Here is a 17,700-nt window from a genome sequence, read left to right as displayed (position 1 = left end):
AAACAGATAATCAGTGTCAAATGTCTAGTACAATGTTTAATAGTTGATATTTTACCCATTTTTTTCCTTTACCCAAACCCCAAAACCAAAGTGACTACAAACATCAGGGGTTGGTAAATTTTTTCTTTAAAGTGTCAAATTATAAATATTGTTATCATTGCGGGTCACATGATCTCTCTTTGCAACTACTCAACTCTGTCATTTTGGTGCTAAACCAGCCACAGTCAACAAGTAAATGAATGAGTGTGTCATGTTCCAACAAAACTTTATTTGGGAACACTGAATCAAATTTAATATAATTTTTATACGCCATAAAATATTATTCTTCTTTGGGTTTTTTTTCTGGCCATTTAAAAATGTGAAAACCCTTCTTGGCCCACAGGCCATAAAAAACCTCCAGTAGTCTGGATTTGGCCAACAGGCTATAGTTTACAGACCCCAGTAAAACTGAAGTGCCCAGATTACATGCAGAATTTAGAATTCAAAATTCTTAAGAAACTTCATATTTCATACTTTCCTGTGTCTTGTGAGAGTAGCTCTCCTAGCCTTTACTTTTCTTTTTATAAAATGGTGCTACTTGCCATCTATGTAACTTTTAACGCATGCTGAAAAGGTGAAGTGGATAGAGTTTATTACCTGCCTTAAGTTACTCCATCACTTGAACTATGTAAACAAGGTTAAATGCCTTAAACACTGTCTATTAAATAGGAATGGTTATGCTACTAATCAATTATAGTACTAATCGCCATGTTTTGAAATCATGAAATCACTTAAGTAGTTGGAAGGTTTAAAACAATCTTCAGGACATATTTGTGACTGTCCTCTTTGTGAAGCTATGCAGACAACAAAATTGTTTACCAAGGAAAGTAGGCAGAAGACACAAGTGCTTGACATTTGAGAGGATCCTCCTGGCAGGTAGCGTGAGATACAGACTGGCTAATATTGAAAGGGCTAGGGAAGAACAGTGTATTTTAAAACAGCTGTAAGAGAAGAAAAAGCTGCTCAGATGGCACATGAATGGCCTGTTTCATGACTCGAACATATTTTATTTCTAAGGTAGGGGCCTTTTAGGAGTGCGCTTATGTACTCGTAGCAAGGATACAGGCCTACAGCATTTGGGGGAATAAAAGCAGGAAAATTTAAAGTCTTCTAGTTTCTTCTCTTGGTACCATCAATTGTGAAGGAAAAGGCTTAGATTTTACTAGCAAGCCTACCTTTGAGGGGTCTATTCTCTAGGTCAATTAGACAAACCATAAAGGTTGTAGTTTTCACAGTCCCTCCTGTCCCACTGCCACGAGTATGAAAGAAAGGAGGTCCCACTGGGGCAAGGTATAAATGGCAATTATCCTTCTAAGTCCCCACAGAAGGATAGCTTGAGGGTGACTGGAAGAATGACCTCCTCTCCCCCAAAAAGAAGGCAACATCCTACAAAAAGCTTTGGGGTAGCTGTTCTGTGGTCCCTTTCACATCTCAAGACATGGCTCTGGTGACCATGTGGTTCAACAGGTAACAATAAACCCTCCAGAGAGAAGAATCACAAACCAGGCCAACAAGCACCATACCCCTCAACCCACCCACATATAAGCCCAGATAACAGCTGCTTCAAAGACAGAGCTTGCCTGAAATATAAATGAGATGGAAGAAGAGGTCAAGGAGAGAGAGGAGCTCTCCACAGTTCCCGAAGTTCAAATAGCAATCACTGTTCAGCAGCCTTCAGTTACCTTGAAAGAAACCCCATGTAAGCAGCCAAACCACAGGAGGCTGGGGATATATGGGACCTGTCTTTCCTCTCCTTTTATGAAAGCATTTCCTCTCATCTGCTGACTGACTCCCTTTGGCCTGGAGGTTGTAAACGATAAACTGAGAGTGTGCTTTGGACCAGGGAATGCATGGTCACATTAACACTGGGAAGAACCCCAACCAAAGTATTTTCCGAAGTCTTACTGTGTACACAGGATGAAGTGGATGTTTACAAAAGATTCCGTTTGGGATTGTTTTAATTTCAGGCAACTCCCTGAGCCATTGGTGGGAGCACCGGGTCAAGATACCTGAGCCTTCGCCACTTGCAGGATCAAGGTAAGACACATAACTGGATTTTTCTTTCACAAATAGAGCCAACCACAATTTACAGATCCTTAAGTCCAGAGCTCCTTGAGCTTCTTACTCGCACAAGCATACAACTGGTACTTAATAAAGAACAGAAACAACAAAGTCTTACCCTTCCTCTTTTAGGAGAGCCTCAGTCCAACCATGACCGATGGATATATCATTAGAAAAAAAAGTCAGTCCTCAGAGGTAAAAATGGTTCCAGGGTTAATGAATGTGCATCTGATTTTATTAGCAAAATTTAATAGGAAAGGAATGTACATAAGGAATAGCAATGATACATTAATTGTGGAAGGTTCTGGAATTCAATTCGCATGCGAGGCTTTAAAAGGAAGGAAAATGGAAAGAGATTTAGAACTCAAAGCATCTGAGTTCATCTCCAGGCTCTGCCATCTACATTATGACTATGAGAAATGTACTAATCTCAGTGACCTTCTGCTTTATCTACAGATAAAGGTGGCTCATGCTTATAATCTCAGCACTTCGGGAGGCCAAGGCGGGAAGATCACTTAAGGCCAGGAGTTTGAGACCAGCCTGGGCAACACAGCAAGACCATATCTTTATAAAAATAACAATAAATTTTAAAAAATAGAATGAGAGTAATAAAAATACACATAACCTCAAAGGGTTGGTGGAGTGAGACAATGACTTCAAAAAGTACTGTGTAAACTGCAAAGCACCTATATCAATATTGTAATAGTTGTGCTATTAAGGCAAAATAACATTTAAAAAATGATAAGAAAAAAGGAAGGACTCTATCTAAACGGTCAGTTCTGGGGCAGATTTTTAAAGCGTTAAAGCCAACAGTGCTCTTGACTTGGGTATAACATAGCCCCTTCAAGCATGCATCATGTGCAAAGGAAGTCTGCAACAAGGACTGGGACACAGCCAGCTAAGTCCCCAAAGAAGACCCCACAGTACAGTTAGCAGCCAGCCTGAGTCTCCACCAAAAGATAGTGGGAAAGAGAAAACAGTGGCTAGAAAACCCAGGACAATGGCCGTGAGTTGGTGGTTCTACCCATAATCAACTAAGCTTGGGGGGAAAACCCACAAGGACTCAGAAGCCAAGTGAAAGCAGTGGACCAATACAGAGGTCACTGGGGGTCAATGTGGGGACTCTTTGGCTGCCATCATCTGCATGGGCTGCAAGCAGTGGTAGTGAAGCCATGCTAGAGGGGTCTCCCATGCAAGGAAGCTGTTCTTGTCCCCCACATTACCTGATTCAGAGGGCAGGAACCAAGCCTCATTTGTCTTCCTGGAATTGTCTCTATCTATGAACTGACCTTACCCAGTTCTGTCATCACAGGGTGGACATTGCTAACCTTGGCTTCATCTGTAAGGCTCTCCTTAGAGCTTGCTCCAACTTGGGCATCCCTGGGAGCCAAGGATAACAGTGGCTAATGAGAACTGGACACTGGCACTTGGGTACTAGAGAGCCAAAGAAGGGCAGGGCACAGGGGGAAGCAGCCCATGACACACTGTGAAACAACCCACAGCTAATGTCAAAACCCACATCTAAACACACCAAACCTCATACTGGATGAATGATGCTCCATAACACAAACAGGAGCCTGTGATAAACTCTCTTACCCTCAGCTCCAAATTCTCTTCACCAGAGTGAAGTTCAGCTCATACATAAATATTCATTGTGTGAAAAGAATTAGGTGTGACATACCTCTGAATCAGTAAAAAAGTTGTAAAGGAGGACATCATCAAATTCTAAGCCTTTTGCTTCATAAATTGTTAGCACAAGTGCTAACCCCAGCTCTTCTGGAATTTTCTCCTTTGCCATTTCATTGGCCACAAGGATTACCTGAAGAAAAGCAAAAGAACATCAAATTCTACAGAGAAAACCCTAGTAAGCCTCAGTTTATTTCTATGGGAGATAGGTAATGTTTTTAAAGAGAAATGGCCAGCATAAACATGGTCAGGCAGGCCACGGGAAAGACTGAAACACTTGGTCACTCAGCCATCTCTGGAACTCACCCACTGTGGGACAGGGACTATTTTTAATGCTACCTTGTGGTATAATTTAGCTTCTCAAACTTTTTTCAATTGCAAACTGTCTTTTATTTCAAAACATAAAATCCCAAGCAGCTCACCTGGTGGGCTCCAAATTCAATGGGCTGAGTTTTCCTTTTATTCCCTCGTAGCAATATTGCCAAGTCGCTTACACTACAAGACTCCAGAACAGTTGGCTTGGGACCATCAAAGAGGCCAGAATCCCTTGGAAGGCGATCAAAAGATTCTGGGAAATAGAATTGAAGTAAATCCACCACTCCAGATGCCAGATTGAGGATTCCTGGAATGAAACAGAAAACCGAAGTTGGATAATTAACAACATGGCTGAGTTTTTTGGTTATTTGGGGTGGGGGACATATTTTTCCTGAGAAGCAGATTTGGTCCCTACAGTATGTATAATTGCAAGCCTGTCTTCCGTTCCCATTTGATTACCACTGCAGCCCTGAGCTCTCTGGGTGCAGTGGATGAGAAGGCAGAGATATGTTGCTGTGCTTAGAGAGTTTTGTGGGATCTCATTCCCAACCTATATTCATATTAGAGAAAATTACCTCACAAAGAAAAGTCAAGGCAAAAATGTAATATAAACAATGAGACCTGAGGAGGCTGAGGCAGGAGAATTGCTTGAACCCAGGAAGCGGAGGTTGCAGTGAGCCGAGATCACACCACAGCACACTCCAGCATGGGTGACAGAGCGAGACTCCGTCTCAATTTAAAAAAAAACAAAAAACAAAACAATGAGAGCTGTTAGAATGCTCTCATAAGGGGCTGGTATTGACTTTGGTAAGGAAACCAGAATTACCTTGTCCTCTCCCATTGGTGCTTACAGAGTCAGAAGCAACATTACCATGGTAAAAACAGTGCTGCATGTGAACTAAGGACAGCAACCAAGGCCTCCATCACCCTTTTCCCCCAGGTTTATACCCAGTTGAGAGAGGATTACACTAAGAAAAAATGTCAGAGCAGGAAAGAGGATTTTCCAAAGAGATTTATTCCTAGGTCCCATTTCTTCTCTAATATCTGAAGTGACGTTAATAGTGACATTGACTTATTGCCTATCATACAGCAGGCACCTTCAAAAAAGTCATCCCATTTAATCCTCACAATAATAAATCCTCACAACAATGCAGTGAGACAGATGAGACAATTGCACTTTTACAAACAGGAACTCTGAGGTCTGAGAAGCTAATAAATATCTCCAAGCGATAGGATTTGAACATAGACCTCCCTGGGTGTCTCCACTACTCTTAGAGGCCATGTGCCCTTTGCTAACACCAGATAGAATACAATGGTCTAGGTAGAACATCATGAAATGGGCATACGTATCCCCATTGCTATTACCAAATAGTGAAGAGAAAATGTGACTATCCAATACTATTGTTATTAAAAGTATACAATACAAAGCAATAAGCCTAAGTGGAAACTGCTGAATCTAAGCAAATAAGCTTCTACTGTGGTTCCCTTCCCATTAGGAGTTAGCAGGGGCCAAAGATATATCTACATTAACAGGAGAATGAGAAAAGGGCACACAAGTTGCGGTGGAATCCACTTAAATGGCCTTCTAGGGGAACTAGACAAGTAATTTTTGAGGTAACCATACTCAAAGAATAAAAGATGGTTCAACCATAGAAAGGAATAAAGTGCTAATACATACTATACATGGATAAACCTTGAAGACATTAAACTGAGTGAAAGAAACCAGACACGAAAGCCCTGTATTATATGATTCCACCCATATGAAATGTCCACAATAGGCAGATCCGTAGAAACAGAAGGATGAGTTGTTACCATGGAGTGGGAAGAAGGACACAATGAGTAGTAACTGCTATGGTTATGGGTTTTGAGGGGTTTTTAATTTCTGAAAATGTTCTAGAATTAGATGATGGTGATAGTTGCACAATCTTGTGAATACATTAAAAAACACTAAACTGATTTCAATGGGTGCCTTTTATGCTATGTGAACCTCAATGAATGCACTAGAACTCCACATTATCAACATGCAAAATTCTCAACAACAGGCCGGGGACCAGGGCTCACGCCTGTAATCCCAGCACTTTGGGAGGCTGAGGTAGGTGAATCACCTGAGGTCAGGAGTTCAAGACCAGCCTGACGAACATAGCGAAACCCCATCTCTACTAAAAATACAAAATTAGCTGGGCATGGTGGCAAGCACCTGTAGTCCCAGCTACTCGGGGGGCTGAGCAGGAGAATTGCTTGAACCTAGGAGGTGGAGGTTGCAGTGAGCCGAGGTCACGCCACTGCACTCCAGCCTGAGCGACAGAGCAAGACTCTATCTCAAAAAAACAAAAAAAAAAAAAAAAAGAAAGAAAGAAATCTCAACAACATAACATTAGGCAAAAATACCCAGTTACAGAAAGATATGTCCAGCATGATCCCATTACAGTTTTTTAACGTGTAAAGCAATACTCTATATTGTTCACAGATATTTGTCGGCCAAAGGAGATAAATCTGTTAGTATCTATAAACCATAAAGGAAATATTCCAGCATTGGTACCCTGTTATTTAAACTTGTGTGTCTTAGTTTCTTCTTTGTAAAATGGGTCTGATGCTTACCTCGCAGTGGTATTATGAAGATTAAGCACTGTACGTAAACTATTTAGCATTGTGCCTGGCACAGAAAGAGGAAAAAACTAAGATACAAATTAAAAGCACCCAAGTGTGTGTTAACTCCCACTGCCTACCACACTCCCTTTTTTTTTTTCTTCTTCTCTTTGGGAGAAAACCTGCTTCAAGGATTAATGACTTGTAACTGGTATATTACTTTATATAGAATGAGCAGGTACTTCCCAAGTGCTTTAATGAAAGTTCTCAAACAGTTTAAATGCTCCCCTGAAATGTATTCATGTTATGGCAAACTCCTTGAGATATAATTACTTAAAGGTCAGTTGCCACCCAACCACAGCTTAAATTATCAACTTAAGGAGCAGTGGCCAAATTCATAACTATCTCTTGTCCATGAGCGTATTTACTAACAAATTCCAAAATACTACCCTTACTTCAGCTGTAAAAACCTAACAAGAGCTAGTCTGCAGCTTCAAAGGCAGCCCAAAGTCTGTGCCTAAGCACCCCCAGTAGGCAAGCCCAAGGCCTGGACTTACCTGAGTGAGACCTGTAATTCTGGTACAGCTGGTGGATCTTCTTCGGCTTCCGGACAGCACACTGCTTGTCTACTGTGTTTCTGCTGGCATAGTGGAACAGAGAGCGCAGATCGCTGAAGCGGAAGGCCACGCCCTTCATGATGCTCTGGGCCGTGTCCCCCGTGAGGAACATAGCGTTGGGGTCATTAATGCATTTCATCAGCAGCGCCAGCTCGGCCTGGGTAAAGTCTTGAATCTCATCACCATAGAGCTCGTGGATGGACCATGGGAGCACCCTGAGCTTCGACAGCCTCCGGGATATGTTGTACAGAACATCCTCTTCATCAAAATAACCTTTCTGGGACCTGATTTGCTGATACAGACAGAAGAGGCTGTAGATCTCACTCCGGTCTTCCTTGAAATTGGGGCACCGTTTCCTCCCTAATTTCTTATATACTTCTTCAGTGAGTCTCCCATGGGGACAGCTGAGAGCCTCAAAAGAACCCTTTAGAAAAGATTTTATTTCTTTCCAAATCAGTGCAGGGTTGTAGGCAGTCCTCCCTTTGGTCATTTTGGGCCATATTTCATTTTTGAACACCTCAAATGTCACATACACCCGGGGGTCACTGTCACCCGTACGCATTTCTACAGCTTTATCCTCCTCACTGTAGTCCCCATCCACCTCAGCCTCCTCCTCATCCTCTTGCCAACTAGGGATGGTTGACTCTTCCTGTGCGGACCATCCTATGATGGTTCTTTTCAAGCTTCCGTCTTCGTTTCTCAGAAAAAATGGTTTGGGCAGAGAAGCATCAAGCAGAAGAAGCAGCTGCTTGGAAGTGACAAACAGAGGAAAGTTCTCGTCCCTCAGGTCCTGGAGTTTGTGAATGTTGGGGTCCAGTGGTTTGTAATGACTAGTGGCCTTGGTGGACTTGGAAAGCTCAATGAAATTCCTTTGTACCTCCTGGCACAGCACATGGTTCTTGGTCACAAAGATCTGATGTAAATGCTCCAGCTGGTGGGGATGTTCTGGTGCACATACTTCTGCAGCTTGGCCGTCCCCTGCTGGCTCCACACCAGCTCCTCCTGTGCAGGCTTCATACTCCTGCTCATCTATGCTTTCTACTGTTTCCACTTCAATAGAATCTTCCTCTTCCTCATCCTCTTCCTCCTCCTCTTCCTCCCCACCTGGACCCTCTTTTCCGGGTTCCACTTCCAACCTTCTCTTGAGCCAGACCTGTTTGGCCAGCAACGGGCTTCCTGCCTGCTCAGCTTTTTCCCAGTAAACGTGGAATTTCTTCCACAATCTGTACAAGCAGCAGGTTGTCTTCCCAGTGCCACTTCGCCCAATAAGGATGATGGGCTCCAGTGGCCTGGGATTGAGGTCGATCACCGCGTACTCAAGCTCGCCCACCCGGAAGGGGTACTCCACTGTGGCTGTCGTGTCATTGAGGATGTTAAAGGCCATGTTGGTGCTGAAGCTGTGGAACTTCATGATGTTATATTCTGTCTCCACTGCACTGGCTGGGGGAAAGTACTCAGGATTGACATGCTCCCTGCCCTTTTCGGCCTCCATGTCCTCCACATAGCAGCGAGGTATACGCTTTTGAATTTTCATGTTAGCTGACACTTGGCCTTTATTGATACCCTTCAGCTTCTTCCGCAGGACACAGGACAAGCCCCGGTTGTAGGCATTGCAGATGGCCTTGATGGAATCAGCCAGTTTGCAGTGATCTAAGACGATGTCCCAAATCCGGATGATTTCCGTGTAGATCCGCCCTGATTTCTCCATTGCACATGTGTTCTGCTCCGTGGCAATGATCTTCTCAGGGTTCTCACTGCATCGAGGGGAGAAGTCAATGGCGAGCTCCCAGAGCATCCGGGCTCCTTTGTCCAGCTTAGCTTCGAAGAGCTGGATGCTTCCTTTCAGGTGCTTCAGTCGCTTCTGCAGGCCCTGGGTCCACTCGCCATTTCCCAGCTGCTGAATGGCAAAGATGATTTTCTTCTTGATGACCTTGGTCATTACCTTACTAGACAGCTTCTTCAGCATTTCTGAAGTGCACTCGATCTCCCAGGTCATGTTATCGAAGTCCTGGAGGCAGGCCTCAATCTCCTGCGTGCTCCAGTCATCCTGATCGTCATTGCCCTCCTTCCCTCTGTTATCATCAGGCACAAGCTGCAAGGCCCCAAGGCCCACCTGAGCATGTCCTTCCCCCACCTCACTACAGTCAGGGGCCCCTGCACCCAGGGTCGGCTGGAGCTCATCTTTCTTTCCTTCCTTGCCAGCTCCTGCCTCCAGAGGCTCAGAGCTCTGAAGACAGTCCTCTGGGAGAGACGGATCCACTTCAACCTGCTGAATCAAAATTGTGATGTCCTGCATAAGGCAGTCTCTCAGAGAGCAGGGCCTGAGAGCTCCAGGCTCCTTCCTGGTCACCTGGGTACCTGGGAGAGTCTCCCAGCTGTCAGGGACTGCACTTCCTTCAGGCAGTGTTCTGGCAGTGGCACCACATGGCACTGACTTGAATGAACCCTGGGACTTGAGCTGAGACGTGTGACCAAGGGCAGTGGACCTTGAGAGCTTCCCCAGGTGGGCAGCAGAGTCCTGCCGGCTCCTCCTCCTGTTCTCCATCAGAGCTTTGTTCCAGGCCAAGAGCAGAGAGTCGTTCTTCTTAATACGGTGCCGTGCATCTTTGCCCTCTTTGTTCTTCAGATTGAAGTTGATGTCAAACTTCACTAGCAGGTCTAACAGCTTCTTCATGCGCTTTAGCATGCCCTTCTGGAAGAGGATGTGCATCAGCGTGTTCCCATTGCTGTCCTGGACATTGGGGTTGAGGTAGTCGAATTCGGTGGGGTTGGACCAAAACAGATCCAACAGATGGTTGAGGAAGCTAAAACCAATGTCAGCTGAAAGACACAAACAAAACCCTGTGAGCACTGAGCCACTCTTCTTAGGGGACAGTAGACCCTGGGGTTTGAGAGTGATGCCAGCCAGGGGCATCTCAGAATGCTGAACTCCCCCAAAAATCTGAAATCCATTAAAGAGCTCAGTGGTTCTCAACCAATGGTGATTTACTCCCCAAGGGACATTTGGTAATGTACAGAGACATTTTTATTGTCATAACCAGGGGAGTGTCACTGGCAGCTAGTAGGTGGAGGCCAGGGATGCTGCTAAATATCCTACAATGCACAGAACAGTGCCTTACAACAAAGAATTATCCAGCCCAAATGTCACAGTAGTTCCTGAAATGACCATATAAGATTCTAGCAAGATCCTTCATATGCAGACCCGTGAAAATGATATAAATAAATGGAAAGTATTTTTCAGCTACCAACAGCCAACTCTGGAACTTAAGAATCCTCCATCAACCCACCCTGACCATTCACCATGGTGGTCACTTCTTCCCATTATGCTACAAGTGAGGGGCCAGGTGACATGGGCAGGCCTGGCCAAGAAATGGGCCTTTTTCGGATCACTGGTTTACACAAAAGGAAAGACCAGAAAACATAGCATCAGTTCTAATATCCAGCTTCCTCCTCAAGGAAACGGCTGCTTAAAATACAAGGGCTTACCTTTGATCTCTAGAAAGATGTGGAGTGCTGCATGCAAAGGAGTATCACCTTCCGTGAGAGAAATAGCACGGGGGTCTGCGCCCTTGGTCAAGAGAAGGAAAGCCAACTCGAAGTCCTCATGTTTCAGGCACGTGACAACTGGCCTCTCCTGGCTCTCCTGAAGACCATCAGGCAAGGCTGGGAGAGGAGAGAAGGGAAGGGCAATGTGAGCAGGCACAGCCTGGCTCACCTGACGAGAGAAGGACCGCTTCAGTTATTCAGTTGCAAGGGAAGAGCTAATGTTTATCTAACTTCCAAGATCCTCCTACCAGCACCCATTCTGGGAGGCAAAGGCTTCTGCCAGTAGCCACAAGGTGAAAGCCCAGCTCCTTCAAGTACCCTGTCTGGGGGCCTCGTCCCCGCCTCCTCTCCAGCTCCCCACCACAGGAGCATAGTTCCCACCATTCCCACTGTCCTGGCATAAGGACAGGGCATGAGAACTGAAACCCTAACTAACACCCACCTAACATCATACCTGACACAGTCAGTGTGAGGACACTTTCTACACCCCTTGCTTCTTTTTTTTTTTTTTTTATACTTTAAGTTCTGGGATACATGTGCAGAACGTGCAGGTTTGTTACATAGGTATACACGTGTCATGGTGGTTTGCTGCACCCATCAACCTGTCATCTACATTAGGTATTTCTCCTAATGCTATCCCTCCACTAACCCCCACCTCCTGACAGGCCCTAGTGTGTGATGTGTCCTCCCTATGTCCATGTGTTTTCATTGTTCAACAGCCACTTATGAGAGAGAATATGCCACATCCCTTGCTTCTACTGAGCTCCTATTCTCAACTGCCATCTTCCCTGACATCTTTCCACCCGAAATCACCTTCTTTTTCGTTCAGTCCACACAGCTCCTCTGCATCAAAGTTCCCCAACCTCCACCAGAAGGCAGACCCACCCACTATAGATCTGCAGTCTCCTCCACACACTTCCAGCAGCTGCGCACTCACCTCTGTGGGCTTGGTTCCTAGCACCTGATCCTGAGATGTGCTCTATAAGTGCTTGCTGAATCAAGGAATAAAACAGGAATTCCATGACAGCTGTGGTTTCCAGGCAAAGAAAGTAACACTCCACTTAAGGAAGGAGTTTAAAAAAATAAATTATAGAAGCCACCCCATCTACCTCCTGAAAGCTGTGGATGGAGCCAACACCTAAAGGCTCTGCAAAGTGTGTGGCACTTTGAGGGCTAAGGATCAATGTGCTATTGATAACACACAATGTCTTGTGTGTCACTGTTATATCTTACATATTATGTGTTATTGATAACACATACTGTTTTTTCTCATGAAAGACAATTCCTCATACAGCATGAAGCAAGCAGAGAACTACATAGCCAAGGTACTCTTCTAAAAGCCTGCACACATTAACTTATTTAATATCCAAACAACCCTATGAAAGGGGGCCTATTTATTCCCATTTTACCAATGAGGAAATGAAGGCATAAATGGCACGTCCAATGCCACACAGTTAGTAGTGGCATTAGTGGAGGTGTGAGGGACAGAGGTAGGAGGAGGTTGGTGTTTCTAAATCAGCTTGGAAATAAAAGCCAATTCAGCAAGATGTCTGCACACTCCAGACACACACCCAGCCATGCGTGATAGTTCTCATTAAAGCAGCAGATGCTTCCACCCACCAATTACTTGACCGTTTCTTTAAAAACAAGCATCTTGAATCCCAATCCGGTGATCAGAAAAGAATGTCACAGGAGTAGACAAGGATCCACACAGTATACCCACTGCAAGTCAAAGTCTAGCCAGAGGTCAGGAGGAAATGACTGCTGTAGGCTAAACCAGAGCCAAGGACCCTTCACACACCTGATGTTTCCCATACAAAAGAGAAAGGTAGTAACTGGAATTCACAAAAATGCAGAGATCCTCAAGGGCAACTCACTTAAAGGGTAGTAACCTCCATCACTGTTTCAAAACAAGAATATACAGGGTAGGAAATGAGGGTGAACTTCATGGTGCCTCCAAAAGCAAGGGAAAGGCAGGCAGTGGCCTGGACTCCATCATGTGGAGAATGTGGACAAGTCTCCAATGCTTAGCATCCAGTCACTCTCACCTCCACTGTCTATCAGGCAGCCCAGAAGCTGTTTCTTCCGCTGGTCCCAGGTGCTGAGATGGGGGATGATGGTACAGATGTCGAGGTCTGAGAAGTTGCAGTCTTTGATGAGGCAATCCCCAAGCGGTGGCTCTCCACTTACTTTGCGGGTCAGCAGCAGAAGCACCTCAGGCCATTTCTGTTTTTCCAATAAGAATTTGAAGACGGTGGTGGCACAGTCTTGATTAATATCACAGACCAGGTCAGGAGGAATTTCTTTCAAAAATAAGAGTAAGACACATTCCAAAAACATTCATATGATTTCTCTTCTTTCCCCAATCACAACCCAACATCCATATATAATTAACACGGATTATATAAACAAGTCATTGATTATTTGGGGCATGTTGCTTAACTACTTGTGAACATCAGTGTAATGACCTTGAGACTTCATGGGAAGATTAGAAATACTCTATGAAGAGTACAGACCCTGGCCCAGGAGACAGAAGAATGATGACTGTGTCTTAACGCAGAATACTTGAATTCAGAGTATTCTGCTGAGATCAGAAGGGCAAAAGCCTGACTTAAATTTTGCATATTAAGAGTGTCTTTTCCTGATAAATACTGAAATACAGAGAGATACTACAGAACAATTAAAAAGTCAAGAGCCATAGGGTAACCATGAGAGGATGGCTTATCACTTAATTCTTCACTTTTTATCATGATAAGTAAATGTTTCCATCTGATCTTTGATGTCTAAAGACAGGATAAACATTATCCCACTTCATACTGCTGGTGAATCTTAAGAGTAGAAAACTTTTTTTTTTTTTTGAGATGGAGTCTCACTGTCACCCAGGCTGGAACACAGTGGCGTGATCTCAGCTCACTGCAAGCTCCACCTCCTGGGTTCACGCCATTCTCCTGCCTCAGCCTCCCGAGTACCTGGGACTACACCCGGCTACTTTTTTGTATTTTTAGTAGATACAGGGTTTCACTGTGTTAGCCAGGATGGTCTCGATCTCCTGACCTCATGATCCGCCCACCTCAGCCTCCCAAAGTGCTGAGATTACAGGCATGAGCCACTGCACCCGGCCAAGAGTAGAAAACATTTTAAACAGACCTTCAGCAAGTAGATGGTCAAATTTAGCAAATAAAAACATAGGATGCCAATTAAATTTGAATTTTAGTTGAACAACAAATAAATTTTTGTATAAGTATATATATGCAATATTTAGGGACATATTTATACTAAAAAATTATTCATTGCTTATCTGAAATTTAAATTCAACAGGGAATTCTGTATTTTGTCTGGCAACCCTACCACTAAGAAAGCAGGGAGGAAGAGCAGAAGGGGAGAAAAATCAAGGATTACCTAAATAAGAGCAACTTGATTTGCATTTGCTAGTTTTTGCTTCCCATCTTTTTCCAAATTTTCTTAAAATGAATATTCATTTTAATATTTAAAATGTTCATTTTAAAATAAGAAATTAAATATAGGCTAGTCTACCATCTTATTTTAACAGGAATCAGAATAAAAGTGTAAAAGGCAAACTATTTAAATCAGCATTTGCAATTTTTGTCCCCCGGAATCTATTCACTCATCATCTGGTATCAGCCCTCTCCCACCTTCTGGTACTCTCTGTTGACGTATGGATGAGATAGGGTAGCATGTGATTTGGACCTAAGCCAATCAAGAATCTCCATCCTTCTGATCACATTTAGCTACAGAGGTATACATCATGATCCAAAGTGAAGCCTAGGACATTTGTTCGAACCACTGAAAGAGAGAGACAGATGCGTCAACAAGTCCAGAAAAGTGGGACAAGTCAGAGATTAGAGACTTCAATGTCATCTCCACAGAGAGTCTGAGATGGAAGCCAACTAGCAGAGAGCTCAGTTGAAAGATGGGAGACAATGGGTCATAGTGACATTGGTGAGCTCCCTGAAGCCAGCTGTACGTGAAGCCAGCCTGACACTTTTATTAGGAGAGTCAAAAAAAGTCACTTTTTTGCCAATTTTTAGCCCATTCGAGTCTGTCATTTTCAATAGGAAGAGCTATAAATAGCCTACCCTATGGCCAGTTAAGGATACAAAGAGGAAAAAAAAAGGAAAAGTGAAGACAGAAAAAAGTTAAAAAGGTTGGGTGGATTAGAGACCCACTCAGCTCTGGAAAACAGCTGAGGGAGAGACCTTCGAGAAAGGTACAAAGAGTAAGGAATAAGAGGAAAAGGGAAAGTAACCAAGCCAAAGCGAGAGAAAGAAGAACCCACACCAACACTCACAATACCCTACAGAGAAAAAAAAGAGGCACAGGAACATAGGCCATAAGACACAAAGGACATTGGAGAAGCAGCATTCCCTTCGAATGGGCTTTTATGAGATTTTTACCAAATACCATTAAATAAGGTTTTATTTTCACAACCCTAAGTATAAATGAGGACAGTCTTCATGGGCCACAGATCAAATGACATTAAGTCCAAAAACCAAAGGCTCCCTAGATGTGGTTTCTACAAAATGTCTACATCTAATAGATCCCATACAAAGTGGCCCCATCCTAGAGTGTGTGTAACAGGTATGCTGGTTATCTTTGACTCACTGATACCTAAGAAAGAAAGGCTGACAACCTAGCCTCATCTCAACCCATCCTAACAGCTAACAAGTACTAGCATTTTATGTGCAGGACATTAGACTAATTGTTCTATATCCATTATCTCACGAGGTTAGTTCCCTAGCCAAGGCAAGGGGATGAAGAAACTGAAGCTTAAAGAGGTTAATTAATTGGCCTAAGGTCACAGATCTGGTATGTTGGAAACAAGACTTGAATGCTAAACTCCAAGCCTTAAATACTATCATCTGCTGCATACCCTGAGTATTTTAGGTTTCTCTGGCCATGCCTTCTTGCACTCTTTGTAAAATGGAGACATCCCAGCCTTATGAAGTGTCCATTTTAAAAATATTAAATTTTACCTACTTAGAATTTCTAGAATCTTCCCAAATTATTTAAATTTTTGTCATCTAAAGTTCTTTTCAGGAAGTTTCCTGATTTCCCCATAATGAAAAAGAAGAACACTCAATTCTACAATAACTTTATACTCCAGTGTTAGCCAGTACCTACAGAAGAGAGAAATATCTGTAGTATTTTTTAAATGACTATATATGCAAAGAGTAATTCTAGAAGGACACATAACAAGCTAGTAACAGGTTGTTTCTGGGGATGGGATTTAGGGGTTGAAGTTCAGGGGTATGTAATGGATTTTACACCAAAGAATGCTCTGTGTTGTCTGAATGTTTTACATGTAGATACATTATCTTTATTTTTTAAAATTAATTTCTAAACAGATATTAGAAAAGAATTTTAATGAACATAAATCATTTTTAACATAATTGAACATTGTGGAAAAAAATTACCTTGCAGAGTAGAAAGGAGACGCAAGAACCTCTGAACTACTTCCTGCTTCAGAAAGTTTTTATGCAATAACCGGTTTCCTGAGTTCATATACTTCACCAGCTGCTCCAAGACCTTCCTGAAAATGTCGTTTTCACTAGTGGGTCCATCACCATTGCTGAATCCTACAAAACAGCACCAGGTAATGCTTCTGAATACAGAAATTGCAGCTGTTACAGACTGCAAAAATAACCACAATTCTCCAACCCTCCACATACTCACATGCTGTGCAGTGTGACTTTGCCGCTCCTCCCATCAAGAAGTGGAGCCTCTTTCCCCTCCACCCTCCCCTGATTCTGGACTAGCTTCATGACTTGCTATGACAAATAGAATGCAGTAGATGTGATTTTTGTGCCATTTCTAAGCCTGGGCTTCAAGAAGCCTTGTATACTTCTGCTGACTTTCTTGAGGCTGTGGCCTTCATCATGTAAACAAGTCAGGCTAGCCTACTGAGAGATAAGAGACAACATAGAACAGGAAGGAATCGGCCTAGTTGTCCAAACTGAGACCTTATAGATGTGAAAGAAACCAGCCAACATCAGCAAAGACTGCAGACACTTGAGTAAGTTCAATTAAGGCCATAAGAACAGCCCAGACTAAATTGCTGACCTGTAGGATCAGGAGCCAAATAAATGCTTGTTGGTTTTGGGGGGTTTTTTTGTTTTTTTGGTTTTGTTTTTTTTTTTTTGAGATGGAGTCTCACTCTTATCGCCCAGGCTGGAGTGCAGTGGCATGATCTCCACTCACTGCAACCTCTGCCGCCAAGGTTCAAGCAATTTTCCTGCCTCTGCCTCCCGAGTAGCTGGGATTACAGGCACCTGCCACTGCGCCCGGCTAATTTTTGTAATTTTAGTAGAGACGGGGTTTCACCATATTGGCCAGGCTGGTCTTGAACTCCTGACCTCATAATCCACTCGTCTCGGCCTCCCAAAGTGCTGGGATTACAGGCGTGAGCCATCACACCCAGCATGCTTGTTGTTTTAAGCCACGAAATTTGGAGTATTTTGTTATGCAGTAATAGATAACTGATATAACAATTCAGGGAGTGACAGCAGAAAGATGGCTTAGCACGATGGCAACATCCAACTACATGTCAGCCACCCAAATATGTCTTATTTGCAAGTGGAAAAGGCCAAGTAAGGAGCCATCTCTCTGGCCAAGGAAGGGAAGGCAATATCTTTTTCATTCAACTTATTTGATAAAGTAGTCATGATGAGAAAACACCCACTGGCTGGGTGCGGTGGCTCACTCCCGTAATCCCAGCACTTTGGGAGGCTGAAACGGGTGGATTGCTTGAGCTCAGGAGTTCAAGACCAGCCTGAGCAACATGGCAAAACCCAGTCTCTACAAAACATATATATGTACACACACATATACA

The 17,700-nt window shown here is 43.5% G+C and overlaps 1 protein-coding gene across 8 annotated transcripts in view; it reads right to left on the bottom strand.

Moving 5' to 3' along the window:
* TRANK1 (tetratricopeptide repeat and ankyrin repeat containing 1) overlaps positions 1–17,700 on the bottom strand; it is a 117,070-nt gene that overhangs the window by 20,873 nt on the left and 78,497 nt on the right. For all 8 annotated transcript variants that reach the window (XM_054552361.2, XM_024244964.3, XM_054552365.2 and 5 more), the window contains 6 exons: positions 16,286–16,447; positions 12,899–13,153; positions 10,791–10,967; positions 7,245–10,124; positions 4,209–4,408; positions 3,782–3,919 (listed from right to left, as the gene is read on the bottom strand). In XM_054552361.2, coding sequence (XP_054408336.2) covers positions 3,782–3,919; positions 4,209–4,408; positions 7,245–10,124; positions 10,791–10,967; positions 12,899–13,153; positions 16,286–16,447 — 3,812 coding nt within the window. The remainder of the gene's footprint in view (positions 1–3,781; positions 3,920–4,208; positions 4,409–7,244; positions 10,125–10,790; positions 10,968–12,898; positions 13,154–16,285; positions 16,448–17,700) is intronic.

This window comes from Pongo abelii, chromosome 2 (assembly GCF_028885655.2).
Source record: "Pongo abelii isolate AG06213 chromosome 2, NHGRI_mPonAbe1-v2.0_pri, whole genome shotgun sequence".
Classification (NCBI taxonomy): domain Eukaryota; kingdom Metazoa; phylum Chordata; class Mammalia; order Primates; family Hominidae; genus Pongo; species Pongo abelii.
This window is presented reverse-complemented; position numbering and strand designations above follow the sequence as displayed.